Source organism: Anoplophora glabripennis, unplaced genomic scaffold (genome assembly GCF_000390285.2).
Source record: "Anoplophora glabripennis isolate ALB-LARVAE unplaced genomic scaffold, Agla_2.0 scaffold355, whole genome shotgun sequence".
NCBI classification, from domain to species: domain Eukaryota; kingdom Metazoa; phylum Arthropoda; class Insecta; order Coleoptera; family Cerambycidae; genus Anoplophora; species Anoplophora glabripennis.
In genome coordinates, this window is record NW_019416457.1 from 146691 (window position 1) to 173061 (window position 26371).

Consider the following 26371-nt stretch of genomic DNA (forward strand, 5'->3'; position numbering starts at 1 on the left):
TTANACTGATAATACTCATTGATAAAATTGTAATACCCTTAAACATACCAATATTTTTTTAATTTTTCCGATTATTTTATAAGCTATAAAAATGTAACTGTAAAATATAAACTTATAAAAAATAAGGAACCAAAAATATACGCAGACAATAAAATTATTAATGGTACCTAAGTATGTCTTTACAGCAATTTAAGTATCCTTCGCTTGTTGAAAACATATTTATCTATAGAAGACAGTTGTAAATTTGGATTCAATCCAAAATTCACTTTTAGTTAGGAAAACATATCTCCTTGGGAACATTTGAGTTATTGTCTGACCATCCTAACGATTTCTCCTTTTATTTGTGCCATTAAATTTAAATTCGTTATTTATTAGTCTATTTGACTTTTATAATTTTTATGGTCGGTACTTTAAATCACTTTTAATTTAGTTGCAAGTAAGTACATAAACTTATGAAATATGCATATAACCAGTGCACTTCCAAAAACATCTCATTTATACAAAAAAAATTTATTGGTTCATAAATTCTTGGAAGGATTTACTGCAAAGTCTTAAAAAAGACTATAACATAAAACAATGATCGTACAACGAAAAATTAGTAGTAGCAAAAAATGCAAATTCGAAAATATCAATTATTTCGCAAAAAAAATATGAAGCATTGTCTATTTATTTCTTATTTTCTAAATGGTCTAACATACTGAAACGGGCAATTCCTTAGGTCATTTTAAGAATAACTACACACTGAAAGAAATGGGTTTATTAAACTGTTTATCTAGAATAATGTGTATAGCGCATATTAAAACTTTTATAACCAATATACAACTTTTATTAAAAAAAAGCAATTATCTCCATACTCATTATTCAATCAGTTTAACTGGAAGGTGCTTAATACACCTTATGCATCTATGAAATAAAGGTTATAATGAATTACTTATACATTATTAGGTGTTATAGACTTTATATTCCAATTGTATAGTAGGGAAGATTTGTTGTATAAAGACCAGTATCCGAATTTGTATATAACAATTGTATTAACAGAATTATTCGTTCTTATACTGAATATGTTTCCGTTTTTAACGTGTAAAACGCATCTTATAATGGTTAAGTGATCGTCACCTCTCGGTGCATAATCGGTTATGATCGTTGTTAAGTTATATTCATAGTCTTGTAATAATAATCATATGTCAGACCCGAGAGCGAAGTGCGCCGACTCAATAAGAAACCTGGCTATTCCAGCCGCTGATTTAGGGTTCGCCGCACGAGCTCATCCCTTCTAAGATTTCAGTAGCATGCTATGCATGAAGCAGAACGGTACTCAACTATCTTATACAGTCCACTTTTATTGTCCATACATGTTCAATCATTGTCAAAATAAACACACAAAACCACAACGTCTTTATTATCTTTACTCAAGAAGAGAAAATACAACAATCGTAAAATTTCCGACAGTCCGCTGTGCATCGACTTACACACGTCTAGTTTGATGAAAATGGACAGTATATGCACATGTTTTGTGGGATACATGATCATATCGCGTTGTGTGAAATGGAAAATTATTATGTAAGTATCTAACTGTTTTATGGCTTGTAATTGTTTTGTTTTTTCAAATGTAAATCTTGTCTAAATCTTAAAAATTATTATTTTGTAGGTCCTATTAGAAATCGCTGATGTTAAGTTTTACATAAGATGGAGGAACAGAAGGTTAACGGTGACAAAGAAGAGCATGGGTATAAAGTCAATCAACCAGAGGAAATAAAATTATATGGAAAGAAGCTCAACCTTTCTGGGGATGCTTCATTCTTAAGGTGGAAGAGTTATAGTGCAAATTCTCATGTAATACAAGAAAATACGGGTGCATCGTTGCTAAGAAAATAAACTGGACAGTTTTGGGAGCGATTTGTCATCATTTTTAATGCTTAAAAGTATGTTTTATGTATGTTTACATTAGAACCTTAGCTTGTAATTACAGTTATCCAATAAAATTTCTGAAAACTTAATGACATATGTTTTTAACTCATACAGAGTATACAACAGTTTAATACATTTATTATTATAAAACTTATAACCAGTACTAGATGTTCTAATAACGATATGGAACACTTTAATAACAGTTATTGCTATTATTTCGTAAAGGGTATAAAAAACGTTGTATACTAGTTATACAATAATTTAATAAAGAATAAGGTTTATAGTCACTATACAACTGTGCTAGCAATACGTGTTTTATATCCAATATTCACCTGTTTAACTGTCACATATAGTATACAATGGTCTTATAATTGTATATAGAATTCTAATAAAGAATAAAACGCATTTCTTTCAGTGCACAAATTGGATCATAAAATAATACGTTCCTAAATTTTTTTATTTCGTCAGGTTTTTTTAATGCACTTTAAGTTGGAACTAAAATTTGACGTCAGCAGCGGGTGCCTTTGAAAAATAATTATTTTAAAAAAGTACGCATGACTCTTGTTTTCTTAATTATTTAATTCCTCATCATCAAATAAAAAAATTGTATAATGGAAAATTTTATTTTACGTAAAATAAGTGGCTATTCCTGTTAAAGTCAATGTAAACGTATTGCTATTGATACAATTGACTATTTCAAAATCAAACCATCTTATTCATAGATGTTGGTCCACTTATTGGACGAACACAAATCTATTTAGATAAAATTATCTTTATATATAATTTTACTTCAAAAACAAGTCAAAAAAAAAAGATCTTCCAACTTTTTAAGGAAGCAACACACCAAGGTAAACTGATCTAAATTGGTTTATTTTCATGACCTACTAGTTTTCGGACAACCTATACAGAGCAATTTACGAAACATTCTACACCCGCTTGTTGTTTGACAATAGTTGTTTACATTTTTTCCGTAGGACAAGTCTGCCGCGTGCACACGTGGTATACATCAGATGTGTAGTGTTAAGTTAAACGCTGTTGTCACGTTGTGATGAAACTCCCCAATATTAATACTCGCTGTATTCTGAAAACTGTTATTCTTAAAACCCCGTAATATACAACTTTCTTGTTCATTTATGATTACTCTATCTCATGCTGAAGCAATGGCAGTCAAACGTCTTATACCCTGTATACTTGGGCGGTTTACTTTGCTTTATTTGCCATTCCGCACAATGAATGTAACTAGGATTTCCATGGAACCAGTGCGTGTGTATTTGTGTATGCACACTATTAAAGGACTCGCAGAATCCTCATCGAAAGTAGCTTTTGGATATTTTTTTTCAAACTTTGCTATGTGATAGTTTTGATAGCGTTGATCAAAAGATTCAATGGGCACAAAGTCTGAAAATCCTTTGTTTTGAACCTACGGTCCCTGAACGTTGAATTTTGTTCCCCTTTCGGTGCATAGTAGAAATACAGCAATGACTCTTTTTTGTATCATTAAATTACAGTAATAGTAAATGAATATTTCCTGATTGATTAGCGTTCTCAACTTCTGGTTTCGATCGGAAGTAGCCTATTCGGACCGGAAATCTGTTTTTTCTATATTTACTATTTACACCATATTTTTTATTGCGGATTTCGATTCAACACTAAAAAATGTGTAACTTTTGTTTAAAACATTTTCTAAAAATGCATATTTTGAGCCCTAAATGACCTTTGTCTTCATGTTGATTTCCGTAAAAGCTTTTTCATCTTCGGAAAACGAATCTTCATAATCTTCACGAATCATATGCTCAATCATGCTCAATATTAAGCGGCATACATTTTCTCATAGAGTTATTTTAGATTTCCAGTTTTCACCAGAAGGTGCCTAATATGACCGAAAATTCCTTTTTCCAAGCGAAACAAGCCTACCATTTATTAAGGCTGAAATTGAACGCAGAAAAATACCAAGTGAGTTTTGTTGGAAAATTCTTTTAAGTACAACAGTTTAATGGTACATTTAAAGGTACTGGTACCATAGCAAGTTTGATTTTATCGAAAGTGGATACTTAAGAAATAAATCTATATATTGTGCAAACAGTCAAATATGCAATATTCTAGATATCGATAACCAGTTAAACATACTTCGACAATCCCAACAGGGTCCCTAAACAGTTTAAAGGATCTGTTCCGGCACGGACCAAATCTGTCGACCAAATATCGATCGAGAAAATCGATATCTATGTTAGTGGACTCCGATGATTTTGATCGACGAAGCTTCCTATTTAAGGTGAATTATATCGCTGTAGGTTATACCAATACAGCATACACAGATCAAATATTATTATAGTTACGTAGAAAGGCTCAAAAATATATAAAACTTATAATTAAAAATAAATTTATCTATTTAAATAATCGAATGGACAAAAGGTGTCAGAAAGGATTTTATTGGAATTCAATTTTAGATTAAAGATATATGTCCAAATTTGTTCCCTTTCACTGGAATTGTTTCTTTATAAACTTTTCCCGATTTCCCGAAAATAAATCGTCCCTTGTGGATTTTAAGGACTCCTAAAAGATCTGTCCCACCGTCCAAATCTTTTAGATTTCAAAAGATTAACCAATTAACTGAAGTACTCGTCTCCTCAATGATATGATGGCAAATGTGGATTACCTAATCTTTACATGTATATGTAGAGACCAAAATATCTGTACCTTGACAGACCAAATCGGTGGATACGATCTGACAGATCTGAACAGCGGGCACTTGATCATTTGACCTTATTAAATAATATTGTGGTAGCACCAATCCTGCTCCTGGCCCCACAAATTAACTACTTAAGTCCTGCCTGACCTACATGTCGACTCTTTCATTGCCCGTTACTTTGAACGAGAAACCAGAAACGATTATCCTCTCCTAATAGGCACAGCGTAATCATATACTCTAGGATATCTTGGGAGGCGATCCTGTTGACTGCATATTTAAATATGTACGTTCATATATCCCTTACTTACGCATGAGCAAAGATAGTAAATACCTCAACTTAGAAAACTGTGGTCTACTTCGCCAGATGATAAAACCAATTCACCTTCGCTTCCATCAGATATCCGCCCCTCAATCCTTCGTGTCTTGGACCCACCCGTAAATGAGATGCTTTTTCGAGATCTGAGCATCAGATTTGGTTACTGAGGTGACCCTATCCAGGAAAAACTTTCTGCCTCTATTATTATTATTTGTGCGTGTGCCAATATACAAAAGTTTGGTATGGAAAAGAGGACCTAACTATGATACGCTCTATAATATTATTTAACTCTTTGTTAAATGTAATACTAAAATTTTAAAAAGATAATTTAGGACATTTGATCACTAATCACAAATTGCATATTAACTGCAAATTTTTATACCGAATAATTTCAAAAATATAACAGTTATTTAAAGTAATAGCCAATCCTATCAGCAATTCCTAAAGTTTTTTTTTGGTTCCTATTGGGTATAGTAATAATTTTTTAATTTTTGTTTTTAAAATACAAAAAATATATACTTTTATATGTTTTGTTCAGCGTAAACACCCTGTATAATAAAATTATACTATAGAAGTGATAACTATACATTGTACATTATCTACAGTCACTAATCCATAGGTGCAAATATTAAACTTTGTCGATTTCCTTCCAAAGAACATGTTATTAAATTTAATCAAACTGTAATTACACTTCGCAGCGACTGCGGTTCGATGAATATTTTAACACTTACCTTCCAATTAAAACGTTTCACGATCGTGTCGATACGTTGGAAATAAAACCTTGTTCTAAATATAGGTTTTGATTGAAATTTCATTCGACTTATATTCGAGCTCGAGCACGGCCTTTTTGATGTAAATAACATCACTGCATTTACGCTGTGCTATAAATACTCGCAAATACTTTAATTGGCTTTTGATCTATTTTTTATCAGCTGGTTACGCACTTTTGTAATAAACAGACGCAAATCCACACATAGTGATATAAAAAGTGCGTTTCAATTATAAGACTTAACATAAACTATTTCTTTCTAATATCATACGTAAAATACTAATTATGCGCACGCTACTGTATATAAGATATAGGGTTGCCCAAAAACAAGTGCTAAAATATCTGCAATAGAACCTAATTGTTCAAGTTTGGCAACTAGGTAATCTTTTCACAGTTGTTTCATCCCTTTTACCGAAAAACCCACGTAATTTACGCACAGTCTTAGCTACACACTCTCCGTACTTGTAACGAATTTTCATAATCTTAATTCGCTCACGTCGTATAGCGCTCCATTTTGTTTAACCGCAACGTGTTTACTATAACATGTGACCCTGAACAATGCTGCCAACTCTTCGGAATGAAAATGGCGCAGTATTCAAATCCTACATTACTTTTGGGACACCCTTTATCATATAATATAATACCAAAGAGCCTGAAAATTTGCAGTTTTATGTTTTTGTGTATAATTTTTTATTATTTGAGAAATAGGCGAGGTAGAAAATATTTCAAAATTACGCCATTGACCCTTTTTAGATCGTTCATGGTGTACCTATTTATAATAGTATTTTCAACAGAAAATTTCTCCATATTTTTTTGTCAAACGAATAAGTGATAAGTTTATTTTAAAATTAACAAAATAACTCAACAATGTTCTATTTTCGAATAAAGTTTAAAGACATGTGCTTTCTTAGAAATAATATTAGCCATTAAACGCAACTTTTCCAATATCCAAAATACTAAGTGCGTCAAAATTTTTTAAGAAAGTTAACTTTTAATAATTCCCGCCACTAGTTGAGAGATATAAATACCAATTTAGTGAATATTTGTTTGCTTTTAATTAATTGTATAATAATATAATCTTAAAGATTTTTCGATCTAAATTAAATGACTCAAAGACTAACCTACTGAAATGATGTCCTAGATATCCTGAATATGTAAAATCGTAACTATATTTGCACAGTGTTGAAAATATAAAAGGAGAATTCTACTATTGTCTTGCTTGTTTAAAACAAATTGTCCGGCTCCTCAGGAATTTTAGTCAGGGGAGTCACTGTTTCTTATTCCGGTCCTGATTATTTGTAGTTAATAATATTCACGAGTATATTAAATGTACAGTCGCAAGACAGACATTTAACAATTTAATAGCAGATGGTAACTGATTTCTCATCGGGTGATTGGAGGATGAGGAGGGAACAGTTAAGGTGAATTGACTCTATGAAGAGGGTATATTTGAGGGGGATCTCGCTGTCTAACGCGAACGAATTTCATAGTTGTTGATGGATAAGATTTTATTTGATGTTCTTTTTGTGTTTCGTATTGCTCCAGATAACCCTCGGTGACAGATGTCGATTTCGAACCTCCATGTCGTTTTATACTAGTGTAAACTATTTTATACCAGATACTGATATTAAATAAATAGCAATTTCGGATAATACTTTCTTAAATTTGTTGACCTACACACTGGCCTGTGCGCTGCCTTCTTTTTTATAATAAACAAAAAAATCATGTGTGTTAAGCTCACACAAACATATACTTGCTATAGAAGGAAATAAGGTTTCCATTGTTTGCTCCATCAGATGCAACAAAACTTCTAGAAGTGTGATTATAGGAATAAAGAATTCTTTCCTTTTAGTCGACTTTCTTTATCTCTTCAATATCATCAACAGTCATATTTGTAAGTTCATGCCGACGTCAAGCACTTGCCAATGCAAAATTTTCATCATCAAATCATATTATCAAAAATAAAGCAGAACTGTTTTTGTTGTTGTCTGTTCTGAATTTGCTAAAAATAGGAGCATTTCTTTAAAAATGTATAACCATATTGGTCTGATAATTAAGAACATAGGTTAGCAAAGTTGAGCGAATAGACAAGTTTTTGGTGGAAAAATTTTATTTTAAAAATCAATTCACTTCAATGTCGTCTCGGTTATTATTAACGATATACAATTACAATATTCGTGGCCAATTCTTTAGATCAAAAGAAATTTCTATACACAAAAAGAAAAATTATGTGACCTCTAGCAGCAGCTATAATTGACATTTTTTTTAATAATTTCAACTGTTTCTAAGTTGCAGATCAAAATTACATCATAATTGGCCAGTTTTGCGCTTTCGGAAGATATACACGGCTGGAAAATCCACTTGGTCCATCCGCCTTTACATGAGAGCGACAAAGTAAAGAAATCCATGCAATAGACAAGAATGGCTATATTGAAGACGTTTCATAATCTGAATAGACACCGCCCGTTTCGGATTAGAAGTGGCAGTGACTATTCAGATTATGAAATGTCTTCAATATAGTCATCCTTGTCTATCGCACGGATTTATTTACTTTACTTTGTCGCTCTCATACAAAGGCAGATGGACCATGTGGATTTTCCAGCCGATATAGCTTGCCATATTCGATGTCATAGTTATATAAAAAATTACATTTTTTTTTTCTTAATAAAAAAAAGGATGAAGTTGGCGCTGGCTATCAAATGTGCTAGTAAAAACAGTCTGGTGCCATTTTTATGTCAAGTGGCTATGGCAAAAAAAACAAATTCATATTTGCAGTCGATTATGTGGTAAAGATAAACTTTTTATTTTTTAAATATAACAAATTACATATTTTGAACACTGTTTTAACTAGGCAATGTGTTCAATAATAATGATTTGAGCTATAAGTCGAAAACCGATAGAGTTCAAAAAATAAGTACAACACACAATTTTATGCAAAAACTTATTGTCAACATTAAAAAAATATTAAAAAATTATTTCTTTGACTATTACCACCAAAATAATAATAATATAACTTAAATAACAATATTCCTGAAGGCGACAGATATTTATTTTTAATAATTACCGAGATACCCTGGCGAGATATTGTAAATGAGATGCACTGTACAATGATCACTACCACCATTGACCACAAGTCACATGATTCTAGACAGAAGTATGTCTTTCAGAGCCCATTTTAACAAATTAAAATGAAATCTTCAGGAAATATTTCATTATATTCGCCTTTTTGTGTCTGATCCAAAAAGACTGCAAAATTGAATCAATTGGCTTCTGAAAAAGATTTTTAGTGAATAGATGTCTCTAATAATTTTGGTGTTTTGTACTTTGGTAACATTTCTGAAAAATCATCTGCAAAAGTAGAGTAAGAGAGATTAATATTATTTTATTACAGTACCTACAAATCAATACTTGATNGACAAATTTAGGGGACCCGTATTTTTTATTTTTGCCAAGTGGCCCACTCTTTCGGAGTTGCAGCCACCTGAAATCCGCCCCTAAGAATAATCTTTTTTTTATATCTCAGAACCTTGTTGTAGGAGATTCACTAAATTTGGTACACAGGGATTTTATGACATGTGGAATCTGATGGTGCTATGTTTTTTGGCGGGGAATCCACTTAAGACAATTTTTCGTGGGCCCCCTTGTCTTTGGAGCCAAAAAAATTTGGTCGCATATTTTAATTTCTTAAAAATTATCAGTCCACTAGAAAGTCATTAAATTTAGAAGCTTTTTGTCCCTTTATACTTTTTTCGTAAAACGCAATGATTTCGAGAAAAATATCAAAATGTAATCGAATGCATATCCTGATTCGCCAATTTCCTCAAAAACATTGCTTTTTACGAAACAAATGTCAAGAGACAAAAAGTTTCTAAATTCAATGGCTTTCTAGCTTAGTAATAATTAAAAAAAAAATCAAATTTGCGACCAAATTTTTCTGGTTCCAAAGACAAGGGGGCCCACGAAAAAGTGTCTTAAGGGGGTTTCTCGCCAAAAAGCGTAGCACTGTGAGATTTCACATGTCATAAAACCCCTGTGTAGCAAATTTAGTGATTCTCGTACAACATGGTTTTGAGATATAAAAAAGACTTCTTAGGGGCAGATTTCAGATAGCTGTAACTCCGAAAGAGGGGGTCAGTTGGCAAAAAGAAAAAATACGGGTCCCCTATATTTGTCTTAAGAATTTATGACTAAATTTTGTTGCATGAATTTCGGGACACCCTGTATAACAAATTACATATTTTGAACACTTTTTTAACTAGGCAATGTGTCTAATAATAATGATTTGAGCTATAAGTCGAAAACCGATAGAGTTCAAAAAATAAGTACAATACACAAGTTTATGCAAAAACTTATTGATTGAACATTAAAAAAATATTAAAAAAATATTTCTTTGACCATTATCACCAAAATAATAATAATGTAATTTAAATAACAATATTCCTGAAGGCCACAGATTTTTATTTTTAAAAATTACCGAGATACCCTAGCGAGATATTGAAAATGAGATGCACTGTACAATGATCACTACCACCATTGACCACAAGTCAACATCTGCAAATACTCTACTAAATTTGAATTTATAACGCGTAAGTTCCAAAACAATAAATTCTTGCAATATGGAAATTACTCTTTCAGCGTGGATCCCAAGCTAGATATTTTTTGCAATTTATTTTCTCTTGTGCCTCTCAGAAGAAACTGACGAAGCTATCAGCAATATGTTTTTTGATAACAATTCACTAAGCTGTTTAAACCCATAGCCTGTTACTGTATGAACTCTTTCATGTGAAAACGGTTCAAAATTTCACATTCTTCTAACATGATTCTAGACAAAAGTATGTCTTTCAGAGCCCATTTTAACAAATTGAAATGAAATCTTCAGGAAATATTTCATGCAAAATTGAATAAATTGGCTTCTGAAGAAGATTTTTATTCAATAGATCTCTCTATTAATTTTGGTGTTTTGTACTTTGGTAACATTTCTGAAAAATCATATGCAAAGATAGAGTAAGAAAGATTAATATTATTTTATTAAAGTACCTACAAATCAATACTTGATATTTCGAAGAGATTATTTCAGTAAAAACACAATAAATCAACAGGAATTTTAACGTATAATTTTGGTTTTAGTTGGATCATTTTAATAAGACTCTCTAAACGATCGATTCTAAATTTGCTGAACCAAACGGTGACGTGGTCTTTGTGGTGCTACTGGATGAAGAAAGAGAACAATCAATTTTTTTACTAGATACAGCTGTTCGCAGACATTTTTGGTTACATTGCGTTCCTCTAGAAACCATCTTGGGCTTAAGATTAACCTGGACTTCTGTAGATTTAAAATATTTCATGCAATGTGTGCGATATTCTAGATTTGTTCTCAAATAAACTTCTTTTTCAACAGATTCGACGGGGTTCCGAATCTTTTTTGATGTACTTGGTTGCTCGAGTTCCTCGATAATATCTTGACGTTGCTTTTTTAGTAATGATGTCATTGTTCGATTTTTTTGACAATCGAAAATGTGCGGTACAACGTTTGGTTTCATTTTGATTCTAACATTTTCCATTAACTTAAAATATAAATAGTTTTCCATGTCCACCTCCAGCTAAAAATAGAAAAAGACTTATAGAGACATTTATCTATAGGGAGGGTTAGCAATTTAACGGGAAGTTTTATCATGCAGAGTGTTTCTGAAACATATCTGGAAACAGGATACAGAAAATATCGTATTAAGCATAAAGTTGCTCATCAATATGTCCAGATAACACTTACTTAAGAAATTGGAGGGTGATAGGTTTTCTGTTCAAATATTATTATTTTTTTAATAGCTCCGGGAATAACTCCAACACAGTTGATCACATCCAAGTAAAACTCACTACAGGTATTTTTATTATCCACGGCAATAATTTTGTGGGACAATAGTTTTTTCTTACTTGCAGTAAAAATATAAGTGTGAACAACATTTTTGATAAAATAATTAATTTTCATAAAAGACTACTTTAAAAGGAATAGAACAGTATTCTTGGTTAAGCTCGATAACCTGCTCAATTTTCGAGAAAATTAACAATAAATATTTTTGTCTACCAGTCGTTATGTAATCGGAATTTTATGTATGAAGAAAAACTGTCATTGCATGGGAATTTTGGTGTCTACATTGAAAGGTATGTAACGTCAAGCCACATTTTACAGAAAATTTTTGCTTGAAATGCGTTTTCCATTCACTTTTTTTCGTTTATTACTATACTTTTAAATAAACTGTATACATATAATTTTTTAATAACAATCCACCTTATCTAAACATAAACTTTACCCGTTTGAATCATATATAACTTTTTTAAACCAATCCAAAATTCCCTTTATTTAAATTATGTTTCATAATTTCACTATAAACTCCCACTTTAGATAGGGTTATTCGTAACAATAATTATTTAGGGGAGACTGGGGAGGATTGATATACTTTTTAATAAAAAATCATTCAACTTAAATTACACTGAATTTAGATGCGTATATTGTACAATTCGATTCACCAAAACCATTATAATGATCCGCAAATTCAAATAAAATGTTTTGTCTACTAAAGTTTTAAAAAAAATGAAACTGTCCTTATCGATGGAAGACTTTATAACGGTTATAAAAACTTCCATAGATAAGGAGGATATCTGCTAGGATACCTAAACTAAGCGTTTTCGAGATATTGAACTTTGAAAATCATTTTCTTATAAATTACCTATACAAAAATATTTTAGTCCATTATATACCTAAGTATATAGTCCATCAAGTTATCTTTGAAAGTTTCTAGCTCCATAATAACGCTGCGTCGTTCATTTGTCCTAAAATAGTGATTATCTTACGTCATAAATACATTTTAAGTGAATAATTTTATCGCAGAAATGGGACGTTTAAGTGAAACCGAGTGAATGAAGTTTCAATGATCATAAGATATGGTGATAGAGGACGATTGTGACGAGGTAGTGGTTATTTTTCATTAATTTGATTCCGATCCGGAACGTATTTTTAAATCAACCGTTTCAAAAACATTGCAGAGTTTTATTGAAACTGAAGGTGTTACAGATCGACGAAAATGTGAAAGACCTGTAAGCGTTACAAATGAAGAAAATTCTATGAATTTTATGTTAGATGTGGTAGAAAATCCAGTAAATTCGACACAATAGAGAGCTTTAAATCATAAGACGCGTCGACTTTAAAAAAATTACATCCATATAAAATTAATTTGTTACAAGAATTGAGTGAAGACAATTATGAAGTCTGCGAGGTTATTATAGATAAATTAAATGAAGGTGTAAACATTTTGTTTAAGCGGTCATGAAAACCGACACAACTGAAGATATTGGTCAGACTAAAATCCACATTGGATGGAGGAATTTCACACCCAACGACTATAGGAAGTAAATGTTTTCTGTTTGGTGTGGCATCATTGGTGGANATTAAATGAAGGTGTAAACATTTTGTTTAAGCGGTCATGAAAACCGACACAACTGAAGATATTGGTCAGACTAAAATCCACATTGGATGGAGGAAGTTCACACCCAACGACTACAGGAAGTAAATGTTTGCTGTTTGGTGTGGCATCATTGGTGGACACGTCATAGAATACTATTTTATAACCAGAAATTTGATCTCTCACGTAATAATTATGGGGCCCTTTTTCTTTTATAAATTTGAGAGTAGTAAAACATTACTTTCAAAGTTTAAGTTTAGGTACATGATGTGCTATATGAATTTTGTTTACAATTTTGAGAAAAATTGAAAATATTGAATAATATACAGGGTATTCTATTAAAGGAGAACCAACTTTGTTTCGTCATGACTTTTTGACTGATCGTGTATATTTAATTATTTTCGTTATTGTATATTCTTATTTTCTGATGATTTTTTATCGATAGGTAGATATCTTACTTTAGGAGATAATCGGCCGTTTCCATACATATCAGCGACCCTGTACACTAATATCATAAACAAATATTTTACATCTTCCAGCTAAGATTGTTATTATATTTACNGAGCCGCTTTAGGACATATGTTTATTAAGTAAACTGCACTTATTTTTGGATTTTTTACATACCATATCCGTTTGTAACACCTATTCATTAACACCCTGTATAGTCCATCAAGTTATCTTTGAAAGTTTCTAGCTCCATAATAACGCTGCGTCGTTCATTTGTCTAAAATAGTGATTATCTTACGTCTGAAATACATTTTAATGTGAATAATTTTATTACAAAAATGGGACGTTTAAGTGAAACCGAGCGAATGAAGTTTCAATGATCATAAGATATGGTGATAGAAGACGATTGTGATGAGGTAGTGGATATTTTTCATGAACTGGATTCCGATCCGGAACGTATTTTTAAATCAACTGTTTCAAAAACATTGCAGAGTTTTTTTGAAACTGGAGGTGTTACAGATCGACGAAAATGTGAAAGACCTGTAAGCGTTACAAATGAAGAAAATTCTATGAATTTTATGTTGCATGTGGTAGAAAATCCAGTAAATTCGACACAATAGAGAGCTTTAAATCATAAGATGAGTCGATATTTCATTAAAAAAATTACATCCATATAAAATTAATTTGTTACAAGAATTGAGTGAAGACAATTATGATCGTAAAATCGAGTCTGCGAGGTTATTGTAGATAAATTAAATGAAGGTGTAAACATTTTGTTTAAGCGGTCACGAAAACCGACACAACTGAAGATATTGGTCAGACTAAAATCCACATTGGATGGAGGAAGTTCACACCCAACGACTACAGGAAGTAAATGTTTGCTGTTTGGTGTGGCATCATTGGTGGACACGTCATAGAATACTATTTTATAACCAGAAATTTGATCTCTCACGTAATAATTATGGGGCCCTTTTTCTTTTATAAATTTGAGAGTAGTAAAACATTACTTTCAAAGTTTAAGTTTAGGTACATGATGTGCTATATGAATTTTGTTTACAATTTTGAGAAAAATTGAAAACAACTTTGTTTCATCATGACTTTTTGACTGACTGTATACTTAATTTTTTCGTTATTGTATATTGTTATTTTCTTATGATTTCTTATCGATAGGTAGATATCTTACTTTAGGAGATAATCGACCGTTTCCATACATATCAGCGACCCTGTACACTAATATCACAAACAAATATTTTACATCTTCCAGCTAAGAGTGTTATTATATTTACTATTAATTTAAGTTGTATTTATTACTTCATGTTATATTATGCAGCATTCATCCGAATATACACCGTGTCCACCTAGTGCGCATAAATCCAATATCTAGGTTAATAAAAGATATAACTTAATTTTTTTTTCTGCAGAGTTGCCTACTTTCCCGAGCTGCACAAAATGAAAATATATTTGCATATACAGGATGTTCAGTTTTTCGTGGGCAAGTACCAACTTAATTTTTCTAAACGGAAACCTATATTTTTATGGCATTATCGAATTCTACGTGAAAAATTAACGACACTTTGTGTTATGATCCCTATTAAAATATTGATAGTTTTCGAGATAATCGACTTTTTACTTTTTTTTATGTTTCGTCACTTCTAGTAGTTAACATAATTATGATTGTATGACAGCTAGAAATTATTTTTTTTTCAGAAACTGTAGAGTGAAGATGATTCTTTCAAAAAACGTATCAAAAGTTGACCTGCGATATACAGGGGGCAAAAAAAATCGTGCCAAACCTGATCATTTAAAAAAATTAAGTTGGTACCTGCACAGGAAAAACTGAACAGCCTGTATATACAAATATATTTTCATTTTTTGCAGCTCGGGAACGTAGGCAACTTTGTAGAAAAAAAAATAAGTTATATCTTTTATTAACCTAGATATTGGACTTATGCGAACTAGGTGGACACGGTGTATGTTACTATTTTGAACTTTGTGTGGCAAATACATACAGGTATATTACTGTTAAAAATTATATATTTTTACATCAATTAAGAAAGTCTTTATGACATATTAATCCTCTGCAAGTGGTAGGTCTCTACTCTACCTAAATAACAGTGTTCCTTAGTAGTATAGAACACATGTCCAGTGTAGTATAGATAAAAATATGTAATTTTAATCTCTATGGATATTTTTCAACGCAGTCTCACCACAAACTATTCAATTTTAATAACTACCAACCTGTATAACAAGCAACGTTGATAAATATAAGCAGATTCTTATTACATCTAGTTTCGCACAATCTAACAGATAATAGAAAAATAGTTAATACATTTAGGTGCACATTCTACCATGTAGTAGTTTCTGTAAGAGTAACTTTTTATAGAATGCGTCTTTGTTGTCTGTGAGAAATTTGAAACTGTATCATATGTTTCAGTATATCAATGATCTCCCGTCACCCCTACTGTCATTTTCATGTCGTCAAATAAAGCTCTTCATGTTGTTAAATTATAGCAGTTGTTTGAACCCGCCTTTGTTTACTTTTTTACCACTAGTCTTCCCAATTATATTATTATTATTTTACTTACATTGAAATGATCTTCACACACATGATACGTTGATTTTAGACTTAGCATTTTTTCTCTTCTCATTGCTTTCTGCCATAGCAAATTTCTTTTTGGATCTTGAGGAAGTGTAATAAATATTTTGTCAGGTGTCCTTAAAGTTGTACTGGCACACTGAGGCACAACACAGTATTTATAATTCCTATGTGCACGATCCCACTCCATTTTCATGCAAAAGTCACAGAAAGTTAAAAAATAAATGAAATTAGGGAATAAAATATGTTATTCGGCGGGCAACTGCAGCTGCTAAGGTGGAACGACCGATCGCGATTGCGGCAAAGGTTTTATGACGTCAGATAACGAGGAACCGAGTAGTGTCGACTCATTGCTCCAGTGGTGCCAGATGTACAATTATTACCGTGGCGTTTGGTGAAAATTAAATGGTTACATTTCTATAGTGAAGCTTCGAACGGATACCATTTTTAGGTGTTGATTTCTATGCTAGTGTAAAAACATAATGAACAAATTTACGAAATAAAAAATTAAACTAGGGATTTCCGGCCTTGAGGTCTTGGAAATTTAGAACTTCAAACTTCATAATGTTGCACTTTTAAAAAAAAAATAAGGTTTTGTTAAAAATAAAAGAATGATTGCACCTCTCATTTTATTATGGGAAAAAATATTTTTGCAAATATCCACATGAACAGTCTAATATTAATTTTTGCTTTGGCGAATTTCATTCGAAATTGTTTCTTAAGAAACGTTCTCTACATGGACTTAACAGTAAGAAAAACTTAAAATTCACTGAATTTATATACAATAATTATGCCAATCAATGGAGAAGATAGTACAAGATATTAGTACTAAGATCCCTAGAATTTATATTTCGACACCACTGAGTATTTACTCTATAAATTGGAGCGTTGCATTCATCTAATCATCTTTCTAAGAAAAAAATATCTTTCTGTAGAAGTACGATTTCAAATACAAGATTTAAATATTTATAAAAACTGTTAGTGTAGAAAGTTTTTGGAGATTATTGCTCCTAAAACCTAAATTTTTGTTAATGATTTTTTTGTTATTTACTGTTGATTTATTCAAGCATGCCGATTCTATATTTAAATAAATATTAACGCGAAAATGTCTCCTATAGTATAAAAGAAACATTTTTTCATTAAAATAGGAATCAAATGCACTAAATTTTGGGGCTCTTGTGGCAATTTCTTCCAGTATCTTCGCCAAGAGTTGACATATATTTAGCAAATTTTTGCATTTACTTAATTAAATTACTAGCTCGTAAAGCTCGGCTGTTCTAACGATATGTCGTATAACGTGGCAACGCATAACGTCAGAACAGTGTGATAATGCCATTAATCTCACTCAGGTGCGTGGAGAGCGTCTACCAGTAGATAGCATGAGATGAACATTTAAAAACAATCATTGGTATCATGGCTAATCTGTCAAATTAAAGCTCTTATACTCAGTCAGATTTCAAATATATCAGACAGAGCTGCAATTCTGTGGAACAGGATTGTATGTGACATCATTGTGATGGATTTTGATAGGCCTGATACTCATTTTATGTTGTGACCCAACGTTGGTCAGCATGACGTGTAATGTGATTGGCTACATGCGTTTGTAGCGTTGACCTACCAACATTATTCTTTAGCATATTTAAGACAATAGGCCACACACTAATTTGTGTGAGTTAATACGCATACGGACACTTGCGCTAAGCTATATTTATGAGTTTATGAAAGTTTATTTGATTAAACATGGTTTTGTTCGCGAGTTTTTCGACTCAACCTCGTATATATGGTTTGCACTATGATTTTGATAGAGTATTGTAGGGCGTAATACTCTAGTGTCAGTGTCTTTTGTATGCACTGGGCGAAGGCACTTAAGTTCTTATGTGTGTCGCTATGGTAAGCTTTAGAAACTTTTTTGTGTTTTGAGAGCTGGGTCTTCACACGGGTAGAACGATATATTTTTTAGTAGAGAAATATAATTCAATATTTGATTAGAAAAATTTGTGAGATTTATTATTTATATTAATAATAAATGAGCAACTATCTGCATATATAAACATATAAGAAAATTTTAATCGTACTGTACAAACTGGCCAGGTTCCGAAATTTGGTTAATAAACTGCAGGGTACCTGGGCTGACGTTTGTTCACAGGTGATGTAGATTGTAGACTCCCCCGGATGGCCTGGTATGTGATCCGGTCTGGATCTGGAAATTTTTCGTTTTTAAAATCTACGTCTTTGCTAATTGAGGGCATCTCCATATAGTTAGGGTTCTAAAAATTAATTTGGTTGTTATTGATCCTAATGTCGTTTTAGAGTTCAAATTTAATGACTCCAGGACTTCATCATTTTCGCCATTTTTTCAGAAGTGCGGTAAAAATTTTGGACCTGTTGACCGCCTAAGGGAGATGTTGAGCATGCATTGTCGTCACTGTCTGACGTAATAGGAGATGACTTTTGGCACCAATCATCTCATCCTAGTGACATGGTGAGAAAACTTTGGGAAGTGTGGTGAATTGTCGTCAGCTTCCGGAGTGATCAGAGGGGTTGTAGCCCTGTGTCGTATGCGCGTCAGCATTGTCTGGTTCATGTGAGGCATGTCGGCGGCAGTCCGATTGCTTCATGGTTTAGCGGGGAAATTTTTGAAAATATATTGAAATCTGGCGCTTCATGCGCGGTCGGAGAGGTGTAGTGCTATGTTGCATGCGCAGCAAGGTCATCTAATACTTCTGGAACGGCTGAGCGGCAATTACGACGTTTGGACGAAAAAGTAGTTTCCCGCCCTACATTTTCGGCTTTGAGTAGTAGGACTAGTAGGTCGTCTGCGATTATTTATCTGTAGTTGCCAATTATTGTAATTGTTATGCGTGAATAAAAGATGAGGTAAAAATAAACCGAAGATAAAAATTTTCGGTTAAATAAAAATTTAACCCCTGTCGTTAAATAACCACACAGCGTATTTTTAATTAAAGTTTTTAACACTATTCGTTGCTTACTAAAATCAGTTCAAATTGTTTATCTTTTCATCATCAGAGATCACTACATAACAAAATAAAATAAGCTAATAAAAGTATATACGTTACTGTAGTTTTAAAAACATGCATGTAATAATAAGATAGTGGGTGCATACATTGAAAACTATGCGTAAATGACGCGAAAAATTTTGGCGATTTTCCTAGTCAAGCCATTGCCAGAATCTGCGTCTGACAATACATATAAGAAATCAAACTATAAAATGTAAAACCAGACATTCAACGAAATAGAACTACGTTTTATTTCAGTTAGTATACAATTATTGGATCAAATCTAAAAATTTTCCTAAAATTCTGGTCAGATGAAGTCATATTTATTCCTTGCCTCCAATATCTAGGCACGCTAAAGAAATAGCTACATAAACAATCTTAAAAAAAAAATCCTTAAAATGCAGAAATGGGTCATATGTCATTATTAATTGGTAGAATTCACCTTTATCAAAGAGACGATATTGGAAATAACCAAAAAAATAGGATATTGTCTTGACTGAACTGAAAATTAAATTAAATTATTGATAATGATAAATCCTATAAATTGTTTCATAACGGCTTATTTATCTCAGCACTTTTGTCACCTTTGATAGTAAAATCTATTAACAAACTAAGGTTTAGCTATGGGTCATACTGTATCTTCTTTATTAGCAGATTTATTTTAGAATAATTCAAAAAAATTACAGATAAATTAATATTAGATATAATAATTTGGTAATGTTTTCAGTTGGTGCAGATGATGTTTTAGTTTTTATCAAAGGTCCTTCCCTTTCCGTGGGCAATTAACCAATAGGTTAATAGGTTATTAGGAATTAAATAAACTTCAACCTTACATTTCCTTTACATTTGAACCTGAATAAAGTACTGAAATTAAATTCATTTTTCTTAAAATTAAGGAAAATTCAGTTTGTTAAATATTGAAACCCATTTTTCCTTTGTCATTTTGTAAAATTTAAATGTTTTGTATATATCGAATTACTGTATGGTTTATCGCACGTGTTAGACTAAGCAAGTTATTAGGTTATTGTTCTAATACTATTTTTTATACATTTGATGGCGGCTTGGGTAGTCAAAAGCGCTTAGCTATAATATTAATACAATTTTCATACAAAAGGGAGTACTTTTCTCATTCATTGATATCTATCAGTGTCTACTCAAGGATGCAATCATATAAATATGAATTCGTATTTTTTCGTTTCAATTTTAGCAAAAACTTTTCCTGATTTTATTTTCAGAGACTTACTAAACTATTGACTATATTTCCTAGGGTACCTATTTTCTAAGATTAGGGTATATAATCTAAGAATTGTCTTGACACATGTTCTTTGATATAATTTCATGACATTCAATTTTTGTAAATTATCGTCCTTTTAGACATACTTAGATCATTCCTTCGTCGTCTTACCTACAGCGGATTGATAAGAACTAATTAGATCGTATTCGTTATACATCTGGTGATCCTATTGACTGAATTAACTTAGCTATTTACTATACAGGGTGATTCAGAACTTATCCAAAAAAAATTTTTGGATGACTTACAAATACAATTTTGTAAAGAAAAAATTAAAAAGGGCAGTTCGAAAATTATTTAAAAATACATTTCTACACGGCACTGGAAACTGGTCCACTGTAAAACCTAACCTCGCACAATGCGACCGGCACGGCGGCAAAGTGTGATAAAAGCGGACAAAAACAAGACAAGAATTTCGCAAGGAAAGAAATAAATAGAATTTTATAGCACATACTTTATATTAGCAAATTCAACTGCTTTTGCCGCTATTGTTATTATTAATTAATAAAATTAATTTGTGGCTTTAAATAATAAAATAATTTGACATACCTGATATTACAATTTTATCCACTGACGTGTAAACACATTTGGATCCATCTTACTCAGTTTCTACGAACTAACACAAATGTTGTCTTGTTTCACTATAACACAAATGCTTCATCATAATACAAATGCTGTCTTGTTTCACCGTAAATTAAAACGATATCCAGCAACTCCGAGTTGCTATACACGTAAACCATTTTTGACACAAACTACTAAAAAACTATTGTAAACACTATCGCAATGACGAATGTAAAATCGGATTTCAGTATTCGAAGTCGCTAAGGCCACGTGGCCTCTCCATGCGTATTACAAGTGATGCTAGAGACTACAGTTGTCCAGCTATGCAATGGTTGAAAGTACAACGTTAATAATTTTTTTCTCGGAAATGATAAGGATTTTATAAAAATTTTTTTACGATATTGACTTCTTTTCTCATGCAGCATCTATTCTCAAATTTTTTTGGATAAGTTGTGAATCACCCTGTATATTGCGAATGTAAATCAATGTTTGACGGTGCTTTAGTCCAAATAGTAGTTATTTTCTAAAATAATATATGATACAATACAATTAGTTTAAGACATATTAGTAATGTAAATACCGTTTAATTATTGCAGTTCGTTTTGTCATTATGCATCTTGTTTTATATGATAAAATTGGCTATAAGAAAAGCTTAGCTATAGTAACAATAAATAAATAAAGAAAATAAACTAAGTACATTTACTTTATAATAATAAATTGACGTAAATATAAAAACAGTAATAGAATTAACACATTGTTATAAGTAACAAATTTCTATGAAATCCTGAAAACAATAACTATACTTAATAATTTTAACAGTCCAATAACAAATATAATGAGATCTATTTAATTTATTCAGTGAATAGAGTAATTTGAATATTTCAGGATTATCTTACACATTGAGTTTATAAGACTGTTTATTTTAATTAAATAGCAAGAAAATTAAATTGATCAAAGCAAACTAAGGTGTATTATTTATCAAGCAAACGAGTCGACAAGCTAATAATGATATCCTATAAACATAAATAAAATAATGCTGAAGTAGAATTTTAGACATCAAAACTAAAGTTACAGTTATACAAAAAAGTATAAATAGAAGAATAGAAGAATAGAAAGAATAGAATAGAATAGAAGTATAGAAGCTACATAGTTTTTAACGAGTACTAATTAATCAAGAATTTTAATGCAAAACCCTTTTTGTCAAATATTTCAAAAAATTATATAAAAAATAATATATAGTTTTTCAATAACATAACGTTTTGCGTATAAAATCAAAAAATACAATTAAGTACAAGGCGTTTTATTTAAAATAACAATATTTCATTTTCCGAATATAACTAGAAATGATAATTTTCAAAATATTTTCACCAACGAATCAGTGACATGCTATGATGGCTAGCAACGAAAATATAAAAAAATATATATATTTTGAATCGTTTTTTAGAGATGAGTGAGCCTACATCGTAACATTACTATAAATTAATTATGGCATCTTAAAAGTATCTCTTCATGTATACACCAATCTCGTTATATTTTCATACTTTTGTAATTTGTACGTCTATATTTTAAAGATGAAATTAATAGTATTTTCCAAGGATACTGAAAATAATGATTTATGATTCAAAAATTAAGAAGGATTTCGGTTGCGATTTATTAATAACGTAGTACAAAGTAATGGTATTATAAATTTAACAACGTTTTCTTATAACCTCTTTTTCTAAATCTTAAAATATATGGGGATATATTTCAGGTTCCAGGTTTTTAATTAAATTTGAAACATGTTTCACGGTAAAACTTTTAATAACGCTGCACTGTTTTAACGAAATGCCTTTATAAAATAAACCTTGTTAAAAGAAACCAAATACGCGTATACATAAAAAATATAAAGAAAAATAATTAAATTTTAATGAAAATATTAATTATACAGGGTGTAACTAATATACTTAAACAAACTTTAAAAGAGGAATCAAAGTTTCATTAAGAAAAGAAGTTTATACTCGTACAAGTATACGTCTATCTTTTTCTTGCCTTTTTCTGTCTTCCTGTATTGTTCTCATCATTTCCTCTATCATGCTTAGCCATGCTGGCATCTGTCTGCTTTCTTCACTTGTCCCTTCTTCTGTTATACCCTACTATTTTTTTCAGATTTTAAATGATTCCCTGTCTGCTTTCCACTTCTTATATCCATTGTTTTATTTCTTCCTTTTCTTGACTTTATTAATATAATTTATTTATTTGCAATTTTACTAGGTTTGTTAAAATAATTCTTCCAAACTTTCAAAGCAGCGCCACCAGTTGGTCGCCAATTTTATTATATTGTATTATTTAATGAATATTTAAATTCATTATTATTTTTTTAATTTATAACTTTGTTATATTAATTGAATTACATTATTTATTGTATTATCCAATTGAAATTATGATGAGATAACTATATTTTGATTTATGATTCTCAAATTAAATTATTTTTTTTATCTTTTTAAATGCCCAATTCTCTTATCTTCAGGGGGGTCGGTTGAACCGGAAAGTATTTAATAACACTTCATAGTTATATAAAAAAAATGAAATTAACTAGTATATCTATATTATCAATGTTAAGTATGATTCAAATTAAATTCAAGTTAAAACAAACTCGATATTTCTTGAAAATTAGGTATACAAGCAGTTATAAACAGTAATTCATGAATAACATTATTTAACTGAAATCAGGAAACTAAATAACATATATATTTTTTTAATATAAAAACCTTATACCATTTATTTATTTATGGACAAATTTTTTTAGCATTTTGTTTTTTTTTAATACTTACCTATAATATTTATTTAATAATAAAGCTTTTCAAATTTTATTATAATTGCAAAACAAATTACAAAATATTTCAACTGTTCAAATTTTAAGTAACTTTACCTACACATTATTTTATAGAGTTTAATCGAAAGCAACGATTAATTTCACTTAAAATAACGATTCGAAATGTAATGCCAATTTGTTGAAGGCAATTTGCTCAGGTACTTCCTATTAATATTGCTTTTGAGTAAACTGCAAAATATAGGATGAAATTGACTTCCATACAAGTTCATTTAGCTTTAATTAAAAGTTAAGAGACGTGAAATACAAACGGGGAACTTCTAGAATCAAATTTATATACTATTTTTAATACTGATAAACCTACATAGTGAGTACAGTTAGTGTCGTTTAGAGCATTAAGTAGAGTTTAAAATCTCAGCTGAAATTTCTTATTTACGAATTTAATACATTAATATTTGCTCTTTTTTGCTACTTTTGGATTATCATTACAGAGAGCAAATGAACTGTGTGGTCTTTTGAAACTGTCGAAACATTTTATTGTAAGAAAATAGACAAAATAAAATCTTGCAGATAAATTAATTCCATTTATCACATTTTCAGTTAAATGAAATTGCGAATATTATTATGAACTTACGTAAAACTGAATATTTCCACAGTAATAATTCGTTTTCATTTATTTTAACTGTTGTTTTGCCAAATTTATTTTAAGTATAGGTATTTAGAGAAGTTTCAATTTAAAAGTGTGCGATAATATTCTTTAATAACTGGTAATTATTGTTATTTATTGTTATGCTTATAAAATCTGCATTTTATTAGATAACGTAGATAATTTTGATACAACACGACCAATACCAAGTAAAAATATTTATCAAAAATAGAAACAGCTTATGTAATGTTTTGTTTCTATTTCTTCTATCATGACAAAAATATTTTCAAAGGAAGTCTAGCAATTTTATTAGTCTCCAATTTATAAATTATTTAGATTTTTAAATATTACGAAATAATAGAAGTTCCACAAGTTTTTCTCATTTCATATGAATCAATAGCATTTTTTTAAAGATATTTTGATGAAATTTTGTACAGACTTATATCTCATGTTTATATTAATGCAAATTAAAGTATGGATGGGAAATGGACTACTGTATTTTTTTTTCGTTATTATAAAATTTTCTTTTTTACGCAACGCTTGGGGCTACATAATCTTAAAAAATATGTATGTCTTAAAATATTAGCATTGATACCGGTTTTCGTTTCTATTTACTTAATCTAGCTTTAGAAATCAGAGTAATTTAAAATGGCGATTTTAAGTTAATTGCATGCCAATATTACCATCCGGATTTGGTGTCCGACGTAGCGTAAATTACAGATTAGTAAATGTAATGATACCTTTACCTTTAATTAGGTGATTTCTTTATAGACAAACAAAAACTATTTATTGCGTACATACGATAGGTCGGTATAATATTAGTTATTGACTAAAATATAAAATTTTCTAAATATTCACTTCTATTCATAAACTACGTTCTACATCAACTCAAGATGGGAGAACATATTAAAATTTACCATCATTTGGACCTTTCATATTTATTTGTAGTCAGTTTTAAATGATATATATTAGTAAAAACAAAATTGTACAATACAATATCGATAGCCCTAATGGACAGTAACACAAAATTTTATTATATAGTACCAATTCCAAAGAGTCCGAAGGCCAACTCAGTACTTTTGCACGTGGCGACAGTTTGATTAAACCTCTGTGGATTAAACAAATATTTCGTGATATCTACCTACCTGCAGTAAAAAAAAACTAAATTTAAACATGATCTTTGAAAAATACAGATATGTTTTTACATCTGCATATCTATCTACATATAAATATAAACTTTGAATAACAATAAAATGTTTCGTCCACTGCTAGTTGTCATTTTAATAAAGTAATTTTATACTTAGTTATGCAACAATGTACTAATATAGAAAAACTACATTTTACAAAGATTGCTCTGCTTTATTTTACTATTTATTATATCAAATTTCACTTATAAAAAGTCCATCCCTGGCATGTATGTACAAATTCCGGGATCTAACTGAAGACCCTAGTACTTGTTTGAACAATTTTTGTATTAAGTATCGATTATCTCCTTTTTGCACCTAGATTTACAATTATTAAATGACAAATACAGTCCGTACGATATTTGTTGAGATAGAATTCCAAGAAAACCCCTGCGTCAATTTCTTGGAATTAACCGCATTCGACACCCGAGGTAGAAAGACATTGGCGGCGTGGCATTCACCGTAGCAGCTTCCAGTGCATATTGTGCTTTGCAGTTACGAAAGTACGTTTCTTCGTAAGTATATCGTCTCGTGCATATCCAGTATAATTTCTTATTAAAATAAATTAATGTAGGTGAAAATTAAAAGGAAGAATTTTTTAATTCGAAGTCGAGTATATACAGGGTGTTTTTGAATGGAGTAGCATAAATGATACCAGTGAATCCACATTTCAAAAGAACACGA

The 26371-nt window shown here is 30.6% G+C and overlaps 2 protein-coding genes across 2 annotated transcripts in view; both read right to left on the reverse strand.

Moving 5' to 3' along the window:
* Positions 1-26371, reverse strand: part of LOC108906963 — a 62922-nt gene that overhangs the window by 30088 nt on the left and 6463 nt on the right. The window lies entirely within an intron of this gene.
* Positions 10734-16430, reverse strand: LOC108906964. Its single transcript, XM_018710422.1, has 2 exons — positions 16169-16430; positions 10734-11282 (listed from the first exon to the last, which is right to left on the reverse strand). Exons 1-2 carry the CDS (start codon positions 16373-16375, stop codon positions 10833-10835), a joined length of 657 nt encoding a protein of 218 aa, XP_018565938.1. The 5' UTR covers positions 16376-16430; the 3' UTR covers positions 10734-10832.